The sequence below is a fragment of the Hyla sarda genome, chromosome 8 (assembly GCF_029499605.1).
Source record: "Hyla sarda isolate aHylSar1 chromosome 8, aHylSar1.hap1, whole genome shotgun sequence".
Lineage (NCBI taxonomy): Eukaryota > Metazoa > Chordata > Amphibia > Anura > Hylidae > Hyla > Hyla sarda.
In genome coordinates, this window is record NC_079196.1 from 227,016,600 (window position 1) to 227,041,381 (window position 24,782).

The 24,782-nt window shown below is 43.2% G+C and overlaps 1 protein-coding gene across 1 annotated transcript in view; it reads left to right on the forward strand.

Moving 5' to 3' along the window:
* The window catches only part of LOC130285438 (uncharacterized), a 42,380-nt gene extending 18,024 nt beyond the window's left edge, over positions 1 to 24,356 (forward strand). The window contains exons 7-11 of the mRNA XM_056536834.1: positions 8,724 to 8,843; positions 9,904 to 10,056; positions 10,873 to 10,992; positions 11,252 to 11,377; positions 23,854 to 24,356. Coding sequence (XP_056392809.1) covers positions 8,724 to 8,843; positions 9,904 to 10,056; positions 10,873 to 10,992; positions 11,252 to 11,377; positions 23,854 to 24,302 — 968 coding nt within the window. The 3' untranslated portion in view covers positions 24,303 to 24,356. The remainder of the gene's footprint in view (positions 1 to 8,723; positions 8,844 to 9,903; positions 10,057 to 10,872; positions 10,993 to 11,251; positions 11,378 to 23,853) is intronic.
* The last annotated feature ends 426 nt before the right edge of the window (positions 24,357 to 24,782 follow it).

Here is a 24,782-nt window from a genome sequence, read left to right on the forward strand (position 1 = left end):
ATCTTGTATCTGGGCTACTAAGAGCTACTTTTTATTGTACAGCACTGAGCACTGGGACCCTGACCAATTTTAAAGGGGTTATCCAGTATTAGAAAAACAGAACTAATTTCTTCCAAAAAGACCACCACGCCTGACCGCAGGTTATGTGTGGTATTACAACTTGGCTCAATTCGCTTCAATAGAACTGAGCAGCATGAGGAGACCATATAGTGGCTGAATGGCACAGCGTGGAGGTGTTGGCAGCGTGAGGACACCATATAGTGGCTGAATGACACAGAATGGAGGTGTTGGCAGCATGAGGAGACCATATAGTGGCTGAATGACACAGAATGGAGGTGTTGGCAGCATGAGGAGACCATATAGTGGCTGAATGGCACAGTGTGGAGGTGTTGGCAGCATGAGGAGACCATATAGTGGCTTAATGGCACAGCTTGGATGAAGCTGATGTCACGATTCGGCTGGCAGGAGGTGGATCCTCTGTGCCAGAGAGGGATTGGCGTGGACCGTGTTGGTGGACCGGTTCTAAGTTGCTACTGGTATTCACCAGAGCCCGCCACAAAGCGGGATGGTCTTGCAGCGGCGGTAGCAACCAGGTCGTATCCACCGGCAACGGCTCAACCTCTCTGACTCCTGAGATAAGCGCGGTACAAGGGAGTAGACAAGAGCAAGGTCGGACGTAGCAGAAGGTCAGGGCAGGCAGCAAGGATCATAGTCAGGGGCAACGGCAGGAGGTCTGGAACACAGGCTAGGAACACACAAGGAAACGCTTTCACTGGCACAATGGCAACAAGATCCGGCGAGGGAGTGCAGGGGAAGTGAGGTATAAGTAGGGAGTGCACAGGTGAGGATACTGATTAGGCCTGCTGCGCCAATCAGTGGCGCAGTGGTCCTTTAAATCGTAGAGACCCGGCAAGCGCGCGCCCTAAGGAGCGGGGCCGCGCGCGCCAGGACAACACAGACGGGGAACGGGTCAGGTACGGGAGCCGGGATGCGCATTGCGAGCGGGCGCGTCCCGTGTCGCGAATCGCATCCCGGCTGGGAGTAATATCGCAGCGCGCCCGGTCAGCAGGTCCGACCGGGGCGATGCGAATGAGAGGACGCTGCGAGCGCTCCGGGGAGGAGCGGGGACCCGGAGCGCTAGGCGTAACAGCTGAAGCATGAGGACACCATAAAGTGGCTGAATGACACAACGTGGAGGTGTTGGCAGCATGAGGAGACCATTTAGTGGCTGAATGACACAGCGTGGAGGTGTTGGCAGCATGAGGAGACCATATAGTGGCTGAAATGCACAGCATGGAGGTGTTGGCAGCATGAGGAGACCATTTAGTGGCTGAATGACACAGCATGGAGGTGTTGGCAGCATGAGGAGACCATTTAGTGGCTGAATAACACAGTGTGGAGGTGTTGGCAGCATGAGGAGACCATATAGTGGCTGAATGGCACAGTGTGGAGGTGTTGGCAGTATGAGGAGACCATATAGTGGCTGAATGGCACAGTGTGGAGGTGTTGGCAGCATGAGGAGACCATATAGTGGCTGAATGACACAGTGTGGAGGTGTTGGCAGCATGAGGAGACCATTTAGTGGCTGAATGACACAGCGTGGAGGTGTTGGCAGCATGAGGAGACCATATAGTGGCTGAATGACACAGCTTGGATGAGGCTGAAGCATGAGGACACCATATAGTGGCTGAATGACACAGCATGGAGGTGTTGGCAGCATGAGGAGACCATTTAGTGGCTGAATGACACAGCGTGGAGGTGTTGGCAGCATGAGGAGACCATATAGTGGATGAATGACACAGCCTGGAGTTGCCAGCAGCATGAGTAGGCACTAGGCCTTCACAATCCCTAAGATTAAAAGATGAATTAAGAAATTTAAACCAAAGATTTTGGATAGCGGGTGCTACCTATGAGAAAATTTGAAATTACCAGACCCAGGCCCCACAGCGGCATCAGTAACCCATATATTGCCTGAATGACACAGCCTGGAGTTGGCTGATGCAAGAGTTCACACCAGGGTTTCACAATTCCCCCCAAAAAACACCACAATTTTAGAAATTTTTGAAAAAGATTTTGGATAGCGGGTGCTACCCATGAGAAAATGTGAAATTCCCAGACCCAGGCTCAGCAGCGCCATCATTTTTTGATTTGAAATTTAAAACAACCTTTGCGTGTCCCGGACCCCAGCGTGTGGGTACGAAGGACCAAATCCAACAAGCCCCCACAGGGCTCATGTGGCCGTGAGATTTAGGCGAAACGTCTCCATTGCCCTGACCGGCCATTGTTTCCAACACTTCTCGCCAAGGCAAACCATGTGAAGAACAGCGTGACACCGCCGTGACCTGCACACATGGTATGCTGAAGGGCCACTGAGACTTGTCCGGGCAGTGGAGGCTTAAGACACAGTGGAGGATGTGAAGGCGGAGTAGCACACTGTCACAGGACCAACGGGCTAACAGAGTGGAGCAGGAAGCAGCATTGAGTACACACCAGGGCTTCACAATCCCAAAGAAAAAACAACCATTTTTAAAATAATTTTAAGAATATTTAGGACAGCGGGTGGTACCTATACATTGCCTGAATGACACAGCCTGGAGTTGGCTGATGCATGAGTACACACTAGGGCTTCACAATCCCTCCAAAAAAACACAACAATTGTAGAAATTTATGAAGAAGACTTATGGATAGCGGGTGCTACCTAGGAGAAAATTTGACATTCCCAGACCCAGGCCCAGCAGCGCCATCCGTAAACCATATATTGCCTGAATGGCACAGGCTGGAGTTGGCTGATGCATGAGTACAACTGAGGTTCAACTGCACAAGGGCCCAGCAAGTAAGGGGGCCCACCGCCTGTGGCATAGCTATAGAGGTATCTGTACGCTGGGCCCGGGCCTTGGGAGGGAGGCCCCCCCGTTAGTGTAACTGTCGCTTTAAGAGCAGAGGGGCTGGTGGGAGTAGACGTGCCCCGCACAGGCAGGGAGTCCGCTCCAAGCCCTCTGACCTGTCCCTGCATCAGGCCGGGCTTCATCCCCCGATAACTTCATGAGGAACAACTGCCTCAGCTCCTCTTCATCCCCGCCATCATGTGGCCCCTGTCTCGGATTACACTGCACCCCCGGTGAGTTGGGGGCCGTGGGCTGTGGAAACAGTAGGTAACTTTATAAAGATGAGCGGGTTAGGGCTTTGCAAGTTTGCAGTGTTTCTCAACAAAAGTGCCTACATGTTGCAAGACTACAACTCCCAGCATGCCAGGACAGCCTTTGACTGTCCAGGCATGCTGGGAGTTGTAGTTTTGCAACAGCTGGAGACACACTGGTTGGTAAACACTGTGATATATAGACAGATGGATAGACTGGGCATAGATCAGTGTTTCCCTACCATGGTGCCTCCAGCTGTTATAATTTATAATTTATTTATTTATTTATATAGCGCCTACAGATTCCACAGCTGTTGCAAAACTACAGTCCAGACATGCTGGGAGTTGTAGTTTTGCAACAGCTGGAGACACCCTGGTTGGAAAACACTGATCTATGTCCTATCTATCTATCTATTTATCTATCCCATATCTATCTATCTCATATCTATCTATCTATCTATCTATCTATCTATCTATCTATCTCATATCTATCTCATATCTATCTATCTCATATCTATCTATCTATCTATCTCATATCTATCTATCTCATATCTATCTCATATCTATCTATCTCATATCTATCTATCTCATATCTATCTATCTATTTATCTATCCCATATCTATCTATCTATCTATCTATCTCATATCTATCTATCTATCTATCTATCTATCTCATATCTATCTCATATCTATCTCATATCTATCCCATATCTATCTATCTCATATCTACCTATCTATCTATCTATCTCATATGTATCTATCTCATATCTATCTATCTATTTATCTATCCCATATCTATCTATCTATCTCATATCTATCTCATATCTATCTATCTATCTATCTATCTCATATCTATCTCATATCTATCTATCTATCTATCTATCTATCTCATATGTATCTATCTATTTATCTATCCCATATCTATCTATCTATCTATCTATCTATCTCATATCTATCTCATATCTATCTATCTCATATGTATCTATCTATCTCATATCTATCTATCTATTTATCTATCCCATATCTATCTATCTATCTATCTCATATCTATCTCATATCTATCTATCTCATATGTATCTATCTATCTCATATCTATCTATCTATTTATCTATCTATCCCATATCTATCTATCTATCTCATATCTATCTATCTATCTATCTATCTATCTATCTCATATCTTTCTCATATCCATCTATCTATCTCATATCCATCTATCTATCTCATATCTATCTATCTCATATCTATCTATCTATCTCATATCTATCTATCTATCTATCTATCTATCTATCTCTCTCATATCTATCTATCTCATATCTATCTATCTCATATCTATCTCATATCTATCTATCTATCTCATATCTATCTATCTATCTATCTACCTAAATTATAGGAGCAGGGGGTTAATGGAAGCAGGGGGGGGGGGTTAATGGAAATGGATGTGTGTGTGTGTAATGGAAGCGCAGGGGGAGAGAATGGAAAGAGGGGCAGGATGGGGTGAATGGAACGAGAGGGGGGGGGGGGGGGTTAATGGAAGCAGGGGGTTAAGGGAAGTGGGGGGTGTATGTGTAATGGAAGCATGGGGAGGGGGTTAATAAAAGCAGGGGGAGGGGGTTACTGGAAGCAGGGAGGGTAATGGAATGAGGGCAAGATGGGGTGAATGAAAGAAGCAGGGGGGGTTAATGGAAGCGCAGGGGGGGGGAAGAGGGGCAGGATGGGGTGAATGGAAGGAGCAGGAGGGGTTAATGGGTGCAGGGGGTAGTGGAAGCATGGTGGTGAATGGAAGGAGGGGCAGGATGGGGAGAATGGAAGGAGCAGGAGGTAATGGAAATAATGGAAGTGGGGGGTGAATGGAAGGAGGGGCAGGAGGGGTGAATGGAAGAAAGAGCAGGGAGGTCAATGGAAGCAGTGAGGGGGGAAATGAGAGCGGGGGGGGGGGGGGGGGGGGGTCCTGAACAATAGACATATGGGGGGTGGGGCAGGCACATTCTTTGCACAGGGGCCCTCTGCTGTCTGTGTCCACCCCTGAGGCAATTGCAGTACCAAAGAGGGTTTCATAACCAACCATAATTGGGAAATGTTGGTGTGGCACCATGGTCAATCTACTCTGAGGCATCAGGCATTGGTGCTGGAAATCCTGGCTGATCCATCCCTGATTCATCTTGACAAACGTCAGTCTCTCCACATTTTTGGTGGACGGACAAGTTTGCCTTGGGGTGACTATGGCCCCGGCCGCACTAAACACCCGCTCTGATGGCACACTACTGGCCGGGCCGGACAGCTTTTCCAGGGCAAACTCTGCTAGTTGTGGCCATAAATCAAGTTTGGCTGCCCAGAAGTCCAGCGGATCTTCAATGGTTGTTGGCATGGCCATGTCAAGGTATGCCACCACCTGTACACCAGTATGCCACACCAGTATGCGCCGTTGGATGAGTGGGCGGATACTGTTGTCTCTTGGACATGGCTTTGCCGATGGATTGTTGGCGGAATGGCTGACTAAAAGCGGGAGAAGCAGGAGCGACAGAAGGAGGGTTTGACACAATGCTCCCTTTGGCTGAGGTGGTGGAGCCTTGGCTGGATGAAGGAGGGAGCGGATGGCCACTGGGTGATGCGGCAGGCTGGACCACTACATCGGAGCCACGGTTCTCCCAGGCCGCTTTATGGTGGCGAAGCATGTGTTGACGCAGGGCTGTGGTGCCGACATTGGGACCCTGGCCACGCTTCACCTTCTGCCGACAGATCTTGCATGTGGCTACGTGAACCTCCTCCGGATGCCTTATGAAAAACGTCCACACCGCCGAGTAGCTGATTTTCCCACCCGCAGTCCGCACTAATTGACTGCTACTGGTGCCGTCTCCAGGAACCCCTGTTCCACTACCTCCTGGAAAGGTAGGCTGCCACGAAGCAGGTGGTCTCCCCTGGGCACTTTGGCTCCTGAATTTCCACTCCTGCCACCACGCTGACTGCCAACCGTGCTACCGCCTTGCTGCCTCAAGGGCAACCTGCAACTCTCTTCTCCTGATGATGATGAAGCCCCTTCTGCACCCGGCTCCCAATTGCAATCGGCTTCATCATCATCAACAGTTGTGTGCACGTCACTGATGTCCTCCTCAGGTTTCCCAGCAGTGTCTGCTTCAGGACCCTCAACACTTGCAACACCGACTCCCACGTCACTCTCCTCATCACTACTTGGCCGCCTAGCGGAGCAAACGGTGCATGTCTCCTCTCCTTCTTGGCTGTCCAGTAGCCGCTGACTGTCCTCTATTAGATCGTCCTCAGTAAATAGTGGAGCTGAACCCACAGCATAAGATACTTCTCTAGGAGAGGGAACAGCATAGGACAAAGGCAATGGGAGGACAGGGACTACTCCCGGGCCATGCCAACTGAGGGTTGTGTCTGAGGAACCCACCGACTGTTGGCTGGGGGTGTCAGATGTCACTTGTGATGATGTGGTTGAGCATGATAACCTATCGATGGCGGCAGATGGGTTGCTGGTGGAGACACGACCGCTGGCTGATAACGGAAGCACAGGCCTCTCGCTGCGACTCCTGCTGCCACTCGCCCCTAGTCTGCTGCCAACTCTGCCTGAAGTATTTAGGCCTCTGCCACTCCTCTGTGCACGTCCTGGCACTTCTCTGCCTGACATACTTAGTGTGTTTATGAGGGTATTACAATACGCTTCACTACTCTTATACAGTATTTGTCTAGAGCAGCAGCAGGTGATTACTTACGGCTGTCCTTTCACAGTATGTAGGCCCTGGACAGATTAACAGGTACAAGATGGTACAATACTTGGATGTACATATGCGGTATGTACTGATGAGGGCAGTAAGATGCCTAACTATACGCAGAAAAAACTCTGTATTTTTGTAAAACACCAGCCGGTGGATACTATTGTTTGGACTCTGACGGTATGGAGCACCTTGACAGCTTAACAGGTACTAAATGGTACAATACTTGGATGTACCTATGCGGTATGCACTGATGAGGGCAGTTATATATGCATAACTATATGCAGAAAAAACTCTTTATTTTTTTATTTTTAACAGCCGGTGAATAGTATTATTTGGACTTGCACAGTATGTAGCCCCTTGTAAGATTAACAGGTACAAAATGGTACAAATGCACTACAGTCCACTGAAGAATCACGTATTTCTGAACAGCAGCAGGACCCAACAGTGCAGCACCACAATAAACAAATCCAGGGATTAACCCCTAAATTGCACTCTGTCACACAATTCTGAGCAGCAGAAGATTTGTGGAGAAAAAAAAACCTCAATTGTGCTGAAGAATGAGGAGATAAGATGGATGATAAAGTTGAGGCAGCTTGGAGATCTGTATGAGGCAGCTGACAGCTATCTGCCCCTCTCTGCTGCAATGCTCAATAACGTGAATAGGAGGTTTAGCAATCAATGATCCTTCTCAGAGTAACAGCACAGCACTCTGCACTCCTGCCTTTCCCTAATGCTGATGTGATTAGCAGTTGCAGTGTAACGCTGTGGTATGAGCTATTCACACACACACAGTCCCGTCCTCTCCATCTGAGTGCATACATGAAATGAAGAGAGACAAGATGGCCGCCGATTATATAGGGGCTGTGACATCACAGGGGTCAGTGAACACTGATAGGCTGCATCTCACATGTGGTTCAGGGTCATCCCGCCTACCTTCATTCCCGCCCTCCCATAATCCCCTGCCCCATGTACTCACATGTGGATCCGCCATCTTAGGTGCCCAATAGCCTGGAACACTGTAAAATGGAGTTTAATGAAGCGATTCGCGCAATAGAATCGCAGCGATATTCGTATTCGTTGCGAATCGAATTTTTCATGAAATTCGTAACGAATTCGGGTTCGTCAACTTCGATTCGCTCATCTCTAGTGATGAGCACAATCCATGGTCTATAAAGGTCTAAGATCATCTCTGGTTCCTTCTAATTAACATTAACAAGAATACCTAGCACCTTGTGATGCAGGTTATGGGTCACTGGTTAGAAGTCCAAAGTTATCTATGTGTGCACAGTCCTTACAGGTGAATGGATGAGGTCAGGCTGGAGTTGCTCAGAAGTAAGTGTTTGGCTATAAATTCACACTATGTATTTTGTTGCAATTTTTGGGATGTAAAACAAAACTCCCCAAATTCTGTTGAATTCAGTGGGAAAATGTCCCTTAGTTCACACTCAGTTTGGAAACGTTGCATGTAAGGGACATATTTTTGGCACTTGCCAAAATACATCTAAATTTCAGCACTTATTTTTGGACATAATGGTCTCAAAAAGTTCCAGTTACAAAGTTACTTTTTTTTGGGCTACTTTTACTCCAACCCAAAAATGGCTCAAAATAAATAAATAAAAGCCAAAAACGACTTGCAAAATGCAAAAAAACTGCAAAAGATAAGTGGGTACTTAGCCTTTGAGTAGAAGACTGAACTTTGGTTACAAGAAACTAAGGCGACCATCGATAAAGTGGACAAGTTAGTTGGTATAAATTGTTGGTTTCTACATGTTATTGTGATATGATGTTTAATGGGAAAAATTTTAAATTTTTTTTTTGTTATTGTTTTTTATGTCTTTATTATTTCATGTACACAGCTCCTCATGCAGGTTTTGGACAGACCAGTGTTGCACCCCAGAAGGAGAATGTTGGAGCAGGAAAAAGTTCTAAACCCACAAAAAGCCAACAGCCTGGTAAAGATGTCAAACCAAAAAAAGGTAGAAAACCTACGTAGAGTACGACTGGTATTGATCATTATGAAGTAGCATTGAATAGGACTGATTATAGTGACTGAGAGGTTAATGGTTGCAGTAAAAATTATTTTCAGTGAATAAGGCACTGCTCTCTGTCCACCAGAACGCTGATGTGACTAGGAGGTGAAACGCTGCTGGTCAAAGTTTTTCTGTGTAACACACAGCGCTGTCCTATCTCTCTGCAGTGAAAAGATGAAGTGATTAGCTGAAATATGAATGCCGAATATAAAGGGCTGTGACATCACAAGGGTGACTGGCTGCTGATAGGCTGCATCCTGCATATGATTCAGGGTCATCCCGCCTACCCTTGTTCCTGCCTTCCCAGGATTCCTTGCCCCATGACCTCACATGTGGATCCACCATTTTAGATGCCCTGAAGCCTGGACCGCACTAAATGGAGCTTAATGAAGCGATTCACAAGATAGATTCGCGGCTATATTCACATTCATTGCGAATCAAATTTTTCATGAAATTCGTAACAAATTTTGATTCGTCAGATTTGATTTGCTCATCTCTATCGGTAACCATGACAAGTGGGCATTCTCTACGTCTAGAGGAAAGAAGGTTTCACCATCATCAATGACAGAGATTCTTTACTGTAAGAGCAGTGAGACTATGGAACTCTCTGCCGCATCATGTTGTGATGTCTGACTCGATACAAGTTCAAGGGGGGCCTGGTTGTGTTTTTGGAAAAAAAACATATTACAAGTTATGGATACAGATTTATGCAAACAGAACATCGATCCAGGGATTTATTCTGATCGCCATATTGGGGTCGGGAAGGAATTTTTCCTGTCATGTGGTTTTGCCTTCCTCTGGATCAACACAGTAGGGTTTTAGGTTGAACTTGATGGTGTCTTTGCTTCTTGTCTTTTTTTTTCTTGTCTTTGTGTCTTGTCTTTTTCTAATCTTATATACTATGTAACTATTTTTTTCTTCATGTAACTATTTTGTTCTTCATGTTATTACGATGTGACTTTTAATGGTCAAGTTGTTTTTTATGTTTTTTATCTCATGTACAAAGCTCCTCGAACGTGTGGTGGTAAAGTCAGGGCTGCAAAGCCGAAGAAGAAGGATAAAGCAGGAAAAAGTCCAAAGCCCTTAAAAAAGCCGACTGTGAATGCGCAACCCACCGGGGGTCCTACAGGATGTACAGCAGGGAAAGGACAACATCCAGGTAAAGATATAAAACCTCAAATAGAAAGAAAGCCGACAACTAGTAAATGGCTATGTAGAGCATTGGGTGGTATTAAACAGTATGAAGTACACTCAATGACAAAATAAAATGTATCCAGGCTAAAGGTGACCAACAGGGTCCTAGAACCTCCATGTATCCAAACTGTATCTCATCTTGTATCTCTGGTTAGAAGTCCAAAGTTATCTATGTGTGCACAGTCCTTACAGGTGAATGGATGAGGTCAGGCTGGAGTTGGTCAGAAGAAAGTGTTTGGCTATATATTCACACTATGTATTTTGTTGCAATTTTTCAGATGCAAAGCAGCCCATGAACGGCCTTTCACGTCTTTAAAACAAACTCCACAAATTCTGTTGAATTCAGTGAGAAAATGTCCCTTAGTCCACACTCAATTTGGAGACATTGCATGTAAGAGACCTATTTTTGGCACTTGCCAAAATACATCTAAATTTCAGCACTTATTTTGGGACATAATGGTCCCAAAAAGTTACAGTTACAAAGTGACGTTTTTTTTTTTGGCTACTTTTACTCCAACCCAAAAATGGTTGAAAAATCATCAGACTGGCAAAAATGACTTGCAAAATGCAAAAAAAAGCTAAGATAAATGGGTACTTAGCCTTTAGGTAGAAGACTGAACTTTGGTTACAAGAAACTAAGGCAACAGTTGATAAAGTGGACACGTTAGAGTTGGTATAAATTGTTGGTTTCTTCATGTTATTGTGATATGACGTTTAATGGGCAAATTTGTTTCATTTTTTTTTGTTATTGTTTTTTGTCTTTATTATTTCATGTACACAGCTCCTCATGCAGGTTTTGGACAGACCAGTGTTGCACCCCTTAAGGAGAACGTTGGAGCAGGAAAAAGTCCTAAACCCACAAAAAGCCAACAGCCTGGTAAAGATGTCAAACCAAAAAAAGGTAGAAAACCCAAAAACTGGTGAACACCTACGTAGAGTGTGTCTGGTATTGATCATTATGAAGTAGCATTGAATAGGACTCATTATAATTGGGTAACATTCACATTATGGACATTTTGATTTTGTTCCTAATCTAAATAAGTGTCCATAAGATTTAACCTCTTCTGGTGGATCACGTCACGTTCACCCAACTGTACTGAGAATAACAATGTTATCATAGAACACATGAACTAGGTTACACCGACTGTATGTCTCTACAGTGTCTCAACCTACGAAGAAGTCAACTGTGAAAGAGCAAACCGGTGAAACTGCGGCCCGCAAACGAAAGAGAGAGGAGCAAAATGGCGGAAGTGTAAAACCAAAAAGAACAAAACAGCAACCAACAGGTAAATGAACGTCAGGCTTTTGAGAGATTTTTTATCCCTCTGTGCATTTTTGCACCTGTCCTTATATCGAAAGAGTTTCATGCCAGGTTAATATTTGAGATTTGTGTGTTTTTTAGCCACATAATGGGACAATCAAAAAGACACATAAATACGACACAGTCCGAAGTGTTCTTAGACTCTGTTCACACCACTGTATGACTTCCATTAACCCCTATAGGACACAAGGTGTAAATGTATGAAGTCTACAAAGCACTCTTAGAACATGAGCATGCTTCATACCCGATGGGTCCCAGCTACTATCAGCAGCCAGGACCCATGACTAAGGCTGGACATTGCCCATGTCTTGCATAAACCCTTTAGATGCCACAATCAAAGTTTATTGCAGCATGTAAAAGTGCTAAAAATAGTTGATGGTTAGCTCAGAGAGCTGAGTAGGACCACCTCAACTAAATCGCAGGGTCCCAATCAGCTTAACGCACAGATAGAGGTCTATTACCTGCTTTCCATCTGTATTATCGGCGCACCAACAGTGCAGGAATCCACAGCAGCCTGTACTAATGGAGCGCTGATAACACTGATCAATGCTGTTCTATGGCAGGTTCCTATGGCACAGCATTGTTCAGTGTATACAGTCTAAAGAATGCAGGTAATAGTCTCCTATGGGGACTACAAAATAGTAAATAGAGAGTAAAAAAAAATGGTGAATAAGCCCCTTCCCTAATAAAAGTTTAAATCACCCCCCTTTTCCAATGTCCAAAATATTAAAGATATAATGTTAATTAAACCACACGTAAATGTGGTAAATATTAAAAAACAACAATGTCCAGAAATGCAGATTTTTGGTCATTTTATATAACATAAAAAAGCTAATAAAAGTGATAAAAAAATCACATCAAAATAAATAATAATAAAATAATAATAATAATAATAATAATAATAAAAAATACAGATTACAGTGGAAAAAATTAACCCATACACATTCCCGGATATGGAAAAATAAAAAAGTGAAAGGAGTCAGAAGAGGACAATTTTAAGCATAGATTTTTTTGAAAGTAGTAAAATAAAATAAAACCTACATAAATTGGGTATCCTTGTAATCGTATGGAGCTACAGAATAAATATAATGTCAAATTTTTACAGAAAAGTGCACTGCGTGGACGCAAAAGCCCCAAAAAGTTACAAAATGGGTGGGCTTTTGTTTGCCCCACAAATATTTTTTTTGTTTTTCTGTAAGTTGATGTCATTACAAAGTACAATTGGTGATGCAAAAAACAACAAACCTCATATGGGTCTGTAGGCAGAAAAATTACAAGTGTTATGGCTCTTAGAATGTGAGTGAAAGTGAAAAAATGAAAAATCGCTATGTCCTTAAGGGGTTAAAGTGGAAACCATGACGATACTGCTGGGCCCACTGATTAACAAACAACTTTGCCTGATGGACACCTCTGACTTATTTAGGGGTCTGTCAGATTCCATCATGGCGCCATTCATTTTGAGTATACCTCCGCTTGCTGCGCTTTTTCTTTCCATCAGTTCTGACAAAACAACCAGTGGGGGCTCCGAACGAAGCCGCTGATGGTGATTGCCCAATTGTGGTTTGTATTCAGTGAACCGTGAAATCTGACAGAATATGTTCTTGGAGATCTCACTGGGGCCTCCTATGCAAATGTGAACAGAGGCTTAGCCAGGTATTTTCTGGACAGAATTTTTGGTACTATGTGAGAACTTGATGGGTCTACTGGAAAAGTATTATTGAAATAGTATTGATGACTCCTGTAACCCTATGACCTAGCCCAGCAAGCAGTGAACAATGCACTCCAACACAGTACACTGCAACTCCATACTCTGCAACACAGTAAACTGCAACTCCATACTCTGCAACACAGTACACTGCAACTCCATACTCTGCAACACAGTACACTGCAACTCCATACTCTGCAACACAGTACACTGCAACTCCATATTCTGCAACACAGTACACTGCAACTCCATACTCTGCAACACAGTACACTGCAACTCCATATTCTGCAAAACAGTACACTGCAACTCCATACTCTGCAACACAGTACACTGCAACTCCATACTCTGCAACACAGTACACTGCAACTCCATACTCTGCAACACAGTACACTGCAACTCCATACTCTGCAACACAGTACACTGCAACTCCATACTCTGCAACACAGTACACTGCAACTCCATACTCTGCAACACAGTACACTGCAACTCCATACTCTGCAAAACAGTACACTGCAACTCCATACTCTGCAACACAGTACACTGCAACTCCATACTCTGCAAAACAGTACACGGCAACTCCATACTCTGCAACACAGTACACTGCAACTCCATACTCTGCAACACAGTACACTGCAACTCCATACTCTGCAACACAGTACACTGCAACTTCATACTCTGCAAAACAGTACACTGCAACTCCATACTCTGCAACACAGTACACTGCAAAACAGTACACTGCAACACAGTACACTGCAACTCAATACACTGCAACTCAATACACTGCAACTCAATACACTCCAACACAGTACACTGCAACTCCATACTCTGCAACACAGTACACTGCAACTCCATACTCTGCAACACAGTACACTGCAACTTCATACTCTGCAAAACAGTACACTGCAACTCCATACTCTGCAACACAGTACACTGCAAAACAGTACACTGCAACACAGTACACTGCAACTCAACACTGCAACTCAATACACTGCAACTCAATACACTCCAACACAGTACACTGCAACTCCATGCTCTGCAACACAGTACACTGCAACTCCATACTCTGCAACACAGTACACTGCAACTTCATACTCTGCAAAACAGTACACTGCAACTCCATACTCTGCAACACAGTACACTGCAACTCCATACTCTGCAAAACAGTACACTGCAACTCCATACTCTGCAACACAGTACACTGCAACTCCATACTCTGCAACACAGTACACTGCAAAACAGTACACTGCAACACAGTACACTGCAACTCAATACACTGCAACTCAATACACTCCAACACAGTACACTGCAACTCAATACACTCCAACACAGTACACTGCAACTCAATACTCTGCAAAACAGTACACTGCAACTCCATACTCTGCAACACAGTACACTGCAAAACAGTACACTGCAACACAGTACACTGCAACTCAATACACTGCAACTCAATACACTCCAACACAGTACACTGCAACTCAATACTCTGCAAAACAGTACACTGCAACTCAATACACTGCAACTCAATACACTCCAACACAGTACACTGCAACTCAATACACTCCAACACAGTACACTGCAACTCAATACTCTGCAAAACAGTACACTGCAACTCAATACTCTGCAAAACAGTACACTGCAACACAGTACACTGCAACACAGTACACTGCAACTCAATACACTGCAACTCAATACACTGCAACTCAATACACTACAACACAGTACACTGCTACACAGTACACTGCAACTCAATACACTGCAAAACAGTACACTGCAACACAGTACACTGCAACACAGTACACTGCAAACTCAATACACTGCAAAACCGTACACTGCAACTCAATACACTGCAACACAGTACACTGCAAACTCAATACACTGCAAAACCGTACACTGCAACTCAATACACTGCAAAACAGTACACTGCAACACAGTACACTGCAAACTCAATACACTGTAAAACCGTACACTGCAACTCAATACACTGCAAACTCAATACACTGCACCTCAATACACTGCAACACAGTACACTGCAACACAATACTCTGCAAAACAGTACACTGCAACACAATACTCTGCAAAACAGTACACTGCAACACAATACACTGCAAACTCAATACACTGCAAAACCGTACACTGCAACTCAATACACTGCAACAGAGTACACTGCAACTCAATACACTGCAACACAATACACTGCAAACTCAATACACTGCAAAACCGTACACTGCAACACAATACACAGCAAAACAATACACCAACTCAATACACTGCAACTCAATACACTGCAAAACAGTACACTGCAACTCAATGCACAGCAAAACAATACACCAACTCAATACACAGCAAAACAATAAGCCAACTCAATACACTGCAACTCAATACACTGCAAAACAGTACACTGCAACTCAATGCACAGCAAAACAATACACCAACTCAATACACAGCAAAACAACAAACCAACTCATTACACTGCAACACAGTACACTGCAACTCAATGCACAGCAAAACAATACACCAACTCAATACACTGCAACTCAATAAACTGCAACTCAATACACTGCAACTCAATGCACTGCAACCCAATACACTGCAACCCAATACACTGCAACCCAATACACAGCAACCCAATACACTGCAACTCAATACACTGCAACACAGTACACTGCAACACAGTACACTGCAACTCAATACATTGCAACACAGTACACTGTAAACTGCAATTCAATACACTGCAACACAATACACAGCAACACAATGCACTGCAACTTAATGCACTGCAAAACAATACACCAACTCAACACACTGCAACACAGTACACTGCAACTCAATACTCTGCAAAACAGTACACTGCAACACAGTACACTGCAACTCAATACACTGCAACTCAATACACTGCAACCCAATACACAGCAACCCAATATACTGCAACACTGTACACTGCAACTCAATACACTGCAACTCAATACACTGCAACTCAATACACTGCAACCCAATACACAGCAACCCAATACACAGCAACCCAATACACTGCAACTCAATACACTGCAACTCAATACACTGCAACACAGTACACTGCAACTCAATACTCTACAAAACAGTACACTGCAACACAGTACACTATAACTCAATACACTGCAACTCAATACACTACAACACAGTACACTACAACTCAATACACTGCAACTCAATACACTACAACACAGTACACTGCAACTCAATACACTGCAACTCAATACACTACAACACAGTACACTGCAACTCAATACACTGCAACACAATACTTTAACACAGTACACTGCAACTCAATACACTGCAACTCAATACACTGCAACTCAATACACTGCAACTCAATACACTGCAACCCAATACACTGCAACCCAATACACTGCAACTCAATACACTGCAAAACAGTACACTGCAACACAGTACACTGCAACACAGTACACTGCAACTCAATACACTGCAACTCAATACACTGCAACTCAATACACTACAACACAGTACACTGCAACACAATACACTGCAACTCAATACACTGCAACTCAATACACTACAACACAGTACACTGCAACTCAATACACTGCAACACAATACTTCAACACAGTACACTACAACTCAATACACTGCAACTCAATACACTGCAACTCAATACACTGCAACCCAATACACTGCAACCCAATACACAGCAACCCAATACACTGCAACTCAATACACTGCAACTCAATACACTGCAAAACAGTACACTGCAACACAGTACACTGCAACACTTACACTGCAACTCAATACACTGCAAAACAGTACACTGCAACTCAATACACTGCAAAACAGTACACTGCAACTCAATACACTGCAAAACAATGCACCAACTCAATACACTGAAACACAGTACACTGCAACACAATACACTGCAACACAGTACACTGTAACTCAATACACTTCAACACAGTACACTGCAACTCAATACACTGCAACACAATACACTGTAACGCAATACTCTGCAAAACAGTACATTGCAACTCAATACACTGCAACACAGTACACTGCAACTCAATACACTGCAACACAATACACTGCAACACAGTACACTGCAACTCAATACACTGCAACTCAATACACTACAACACAGTACTGCAACTCAATACACTGCAACACAATACACTGCAACTTAATACACTGCAACACAATACACTGCAACTTAATACACTGCAACTCAATACACTGCAACTCAATACACTGCAAAACAGTACACTGCAACTCAATGCACAGCAAAACAATACACCAACTCAATACACAGCAAAACAATAAACCAACTCAATACACTGCAACACAGTACACTGCAACTCAATACACTGCAAAACAGTACACTGCAACTCAATGCACAGCAAAACAATACACCAACTCAATACACAGCAAAACAATAAACCAACTCATTACACTGCAACACAGTAAACTGCAACTCAATGCACAGCAAAACAATACACCAACTCAATACACTGCAACTCAATAAACTGCAACTCAATACACTGCAACTCAATACACTGCAACTCAATACACTGCAACCCAATACACTGCAACCCAATACACTGCAACCCAATACACTGCAACCCAATACACAGCAACCCAATACACTGCAACTCAATACACTGCAACACAGTACACTGCAACACAGTACACTGAAACTCAATACATTGCAACACAGTACACTGTAAACTGCAATTCAATACACTGCAACACAATACACAGCAACACAATGCACAGCAACTTAATGCACTGCAAAACAATACACCAACTCAACACACTGCAACACAGTACACTGCAACTCAATACTCTGCAAAACAATACACTGCAACACAGTACACTGCAACTCAATACACTGTAACTCAATACACTGCAACCCAATACACAGCAACCCAATACACTGCAACACTGTACACTGCAACTCAATACACTGCAACTCAATACACTGCAACTCAATACACTGCAACCCAATACACAGCAACCCAATACACAGCAACCCAATACACTGCAACTCAATACACTGCAACACAGTACACTGCAACTCAATACTCTACAAAACAGTACACTGCAACACAGTACACTACAACTCAATACACTGCAACTCAATACACTACAACACAGTACACTACAACTCAATACACTGCAACTCAATACACTACAACACAGTACACTGCAACTCAATACACTGCAACTCAATACACTACAACACAGTACACTGCAACTCAATACACTGCAACACAATACTTTAACACAGTACACTGCAACTCAATACATTGCAACTCAATACACTGCAACTCAATACACTGCAACTCAATACACTACAACACAGTACACTGCAACACAATACACTGCAACTCAATACACTGCAACTCAATACACTACAACACAGTACACTGCAACTCAATACACTGCAACACAATACTTCAACACAGTACACTACAACTCAATACACTGCAACTCAATACACTGCAACCCAATACACTGCAACCCAATACACAGCAACCCAATACACTGCAACTCAATACACTGCAACTCAATACACTGCAAAACAGTACACTGCAACACAGTACACTGCAACACTTACACTGCAACTCAATACACTGCAAAACAGTACACTGCAACTCAATACACTGCAAAACAGTACACTGCAACTCAATACACTGCAAAACAATGCACCAACTCAATACACTGAAACACAGTACACTGCAACACAATACACTGCAACACAGTACACTGTAACTCAATACACTTCAACACAGTACACTGCAACTCAATACACTGCAACACAATACACTGTAACGCAATACTCTGCAAAACAGTACATTGCAACTCAATACACTGCAACACAGTACACTGCAACTCAATACACTGCAACACAATACACTGCAACACAGTACACTGCAACTCAATACACTGCAACTCAATACACTACAACACAGTACTGCAACTCAATACACTGCAACACAATACACTGCAACTTAATACACTGCAACACAATACACTGCAACTTAATACACTGCAACTCAATACACTGCAACTCAATACACTGCAAAACAGTACACTGCAACTCAATGCACAGCAAAACAATACACCAACTCAATACACAGCAAAACAATAAACCAACTCAATACACTGCAACACAGTACACTGCAACTCAATACACTGCAAAACAGTACACTGCAACTCAATGCACAGCAAAACAATACACCAACTCAATACACAGCAAAACAATAAACCAACTCATTACACTGCAACACAGTAAACTGCAACTCAATGCACAGCAAAACAATACACCAACTCAATACACTGCAACTCAATAAACTGCAACTCAATACACTGCAACTCAATACACTGCAACCCAATACACTGCAACCCAATACACTGCAACCCAATACACTGCAACCCAATACACAGCAACCCAATACACTGCAACTCAATACACTGCAACACAGTACACTGCAACACAGTACACTGAAACTCAATACATTGCAACACAGTACACTGTAAACTGCAATTCAATACACTGCAACACAATACACAGCAACACAATGCACAGCAACTTAATGCACTGCAAAACAATACACCAACTCAACACACTGCAACACAGTACACTGCAACTCAATACTCTGCAAAACAGTACACTGCAACACAGTACACTGCAACTCAATACACTGTAACTCAATACACTGCAACCCAATACACAGCAACCCAATACACTGCAACACTGTACACTGCAACTCAATACACTGCAACTCAATACACTGCAACCCAATACACAGCAACCCAATACACAGCAACCCAATACACTGCAACTCAATACACTGCAACACAGTACACTGCAACTCAATACTCTACAAAACAGTACACTGCAACACAGTACACTACAACTCAATACACTGCAACTCAATACACTACAACACAGTACACTACAACTCAATACACTGCAACTCAATACACTACAACACAGTACACTGCAACTCAATACACTGCAACTCAATACACTACAACACAGTACACTGCAACTCAATACACTGCAACACAATACTTTAACACAATACACTGCAACTCAATACACTGCAACTCAATACACTGCAACTCAATACACTGCAACCCAATACACTGCAACCCAATACACTGCAACTCAATACACTGCAAAACAGTACACTGCAACACAGAACACTGCAACACAGTACACTGCAACTCAATACACTGCAACTCAATACACTGCAACTCAATACACTACAACACAGTACACTGCAACACAATACACTGCAACTCAATACACTGCAACTCAATACACTACAACACAGTACACTGCAACTCAATACACTGCAACACAATACTTCAACACAGTACACTACAACTCAATACACTGCAACTCAATACACTGCAACTCAATACACTGCAACCCAATACACTGCAACCCAATACACAGCAACCCAATACACTGCAACTCAATACACTGCAACTCAATACACTGCAAAACAGTACACTGCAACACAGTACACTGCAACACTTACACTGCAACTAATACACTGCAAAACAGTACACTGCAACTCAATACACTGCAAAACAGTACACTGCAACTCAATACACTGCAAAACAATGCACCAACTCAATACACTGAAACACAGTACACTGCAACACAATACACTGCAACACAGTACACTGTAACTCAATACACTTCAACACAGTACACTGCAACTCAATACACTGCAACACAATACACTGTAACGCAATACTCTGCAACACAGTACATTGCAACTCAATACACTGCAACACAGTACACTGCAACTCAATACACTGCAACACAATACACTGTAACGCAATACTCTGCAAAACAGTACATTGCAACTCAATACACTGCAACACAGTACACTGCAACTCAATACACTGCAACACAATACACTGCAACACAGTACACTGCAACTCAATACACTGCAACTCAATACACTACAACACAGTACTGCAACTCAATACACTGCAACACAATACACTGCAACTTAATACACTGCAACACAATACACTGCAACCTAATACACTGCAACTCAATACACTGCAACTCAATACACTGCAAAACAGTACACTGCAACTCAATGCACAGCAAAACAATACACCAACTCAATACACAGCAAAACAATAAAACAACTCAATACACTGCAACACAGTACACTGCAACTCAATACACTGCAAAACAGTACACTGCAACTCAATGCACAGCAAAACAATACACCAACTCAATACACAGCAAAACAATAAACCAACTCATTACACTGCAACACAGTACACTGCAACTCAATGCACAGCAAAACAATACACCAACTCAATACACTGCAACTCAATAAACTGCAACTCAATACACTGCAACTCAATACACTGCAACCCAATACACAGCAACCCAATACACTGCAACTCAATACACTGCAACACAGTACACTGCAACTCAATACTCTGCAAAACAGTACACTGCAACACAGTACACTGCAACTCAATACACTGCAACTCAATACACTGCAACCCAATACACAGCAACCCAATACACTGCAACACTGTACACTGCAACTCAATACACTGCAACTCAATACACTGCAACTCAATACACTGCAACCCAATACACAGCAATCCAATACACAGCAACCCAATACACTGCAACTCAATACACTTCAACTCAATACACTGCAACACAGTACACTGCAACTCAATACTCTACAAAACAGTACACTGCAACACAGTACACTACAACTCAATACACTGCAACTCAATACACTACAACACAGTACACTGCAACTCAATACACTGCAACTCAATACACCACAACACAGTACACTGCAACTCAATACACTGCAACACAATACTTTAACACAGTACACTGTAACTCAATACACTGCAACTCAATACACTGCAACTCAATACACTGCAACTCAATACACTGCAACCCAATACACTGCAACCCAATACACAGCAACCCAATACACTGCAACACTGTACACTGCAACACAGTACACTGCAACTCAATACACTGCAACTCAATACACTGCAACTCAATACACTACAACACAGTACACTGCAACACAATACACTGCAACTCAATACACTGCAACTCAATACACTACAACACAGTACACTGCAACTCAATACACTGCAACACAATACTTCAACACAGTACACTACAACTCAATACACTGCAACTCAATACACTGCAACTCAATACACTGCAACCCAATACACTGCAACCCAATACACAGCAACCCAATACACTGCAACTCAATACACTGCAACTCAATACACTGCAAAACAGTACACTGCAACACAGTACACTGCAACACTTACACTGCAACTAATACACTGCAAAACAGTACACTGCAACTCAATACACTGCAAAACAGTACACTGCAACTCAATACACTGCAAAACAATGCACCAACTCAATACACTGAAACACAGTACACTGCAACACAATACACTGCAACACAGTACACTGTAACTCAATACACTTCAACACAGTACACTGCAACTCAATACACTGCAACACAATACACTGTAACGCAATACTCTGCAAAACAGTACATTGCAACTCAATACACTGCAACACAGTACACTGCAACTCAATACACTGCAACACAATACACTGCAACACAGTACACTGCAACTCAATACACTACAACACAGTACTGCAACTCAATACACTGCAACACAATACACTGCAACTTAATACACTGCAACTCAATACACTACAACACAGTACACTGCAACTCAATACACTGCAAAACAGTACACTGCAACACAGTACACTGCAACACTTACACTGCAACTCAATACACTGCAAAACAGTACACTGCAAAACAGTACACTGCAACTCAATACACTGCAAAACAATGCACCAACTCAATACACTGAAACACAGTACACTGCAACACAATACACTGCAACACAGTACACTGTAACTCAATACACTTCAACACAGTACACTGCAACTCAATACACTGCAACACAATACACTGTAACGCAATACTTTGCAAAACAGTACATTGCAACTCAATACACTGCAACACAGTACACTGCAACTCAATACACTGCAACACAATACATTGCAACACAGTACACTGCAACTCAATACACTGCAACTCAATACACTGCAACTTAATACACTGCAACACAATACACTGCAACTTAATACACTGCAACTCAATACACTGCAACTCAATACACTACAACACAGTACACTGCAACTCAATACACTGCAAAATGGTACACTGCAACACAATACACTGCAACACAATACACTGCAACTCAATACACTGCAACACAATACTTCAACACAGTACACTGCAACTCAATACACTGCTCACTATGTTCAGACTTCCTGCTGAGCTTGTGCTCATAGTCTAGATCAGTGTTTCCCAACCCAGTCCTCAAGGCAAACCAACAGTCCAGGATTTAAATTTTTCCCTGTTCTATTCCAATGGAGTAACTGAAAAAACCCGGAATGTTGGTGTGCCTTGAGGACTGGGTTGGGAAACACTGGTCTAGATAAGCAGAGTTGCAGCCTAAGGCAGGGGGTTACAGGAGGACACCCACATTATTGTTTTTATAAAGAGTCTCCTGAGAGGTCATTGTCTATCAGTGTTGTGTAGTAGTTGAGATGATACGGAGAAAGTTGCTGTCATGTGGGAAAACAGATTGAATGACATCTGACTGCAAATATTTTCTTATTACAGGATATTTTCCAGAAGCGATACGACCGCCTGTGGTGGCTCCGATTGTTATTGTACATAGTAGGCAGTCAATACCTGGACCATCTCCTATGACTGTGAATCGCGCAGCACCGACAGGACGGGTGATGATGCCTCCTCAGGAGCCTTTTGAGGATAGACATTGTGCAGCACTGTCAGGACAGGGGACGAAGCCCCGTCATTTTGTGGACATCCATGAAGCGGCACTGATACAGCGGGTGACTCTGGTGGATCCGATCCTAGATGATCTGAAGCAGTGGAGGCTGCTGACACAGGAACCATATGACAGAGTGCGCAACTTGAGGCCCTCCCAGGAGCAGATGCGAGAACTCTTCTGTTATGTGAAATCCTGGGGAAAAGAAGGCAAGGATAAGCTCCTGGAATCTCTGAGAAAGCATAACGCTCCGCTCATCGGCGATCTGGAGAAGAGTTAGCTCCTGGGATCAGTGTCTGATATATGGAATGTGTTGTGTATTACACTAAATCAGTTCTCTTTGGCTTATCAATAAAATATGGTTTAATATTCATTGTTCTCTTGATATCTGTATCGTGCACACTAAGGGGGACGTTTACCAGGACCGGCATCTCCTCCACCGGTCTGAATGAATGTTCCTCCAGTGCACAGCCTCGCAGGATTTATGTAGAGGCGTCTGCTGGTTCTGAGCTATAGAAAATAGGTTAATATACTGAATCCCCTGTATTTCTCACTTGGAGTTTACATATTCCAGTCAATTTTGGATTGTACCAGATGGGCGTCCAAGGGGTCCAAACATCTACTTTGCTTTAGACCATACTTTCAAGTTTAAACATAACGATGGACATACTTAGGGGGTAATAGTACAGGTGAGCCTTATTAAAAAGAGGTATAACTCCAGAGATCCAGGCTATATACAGGCACCATTGCTAATCTCCCT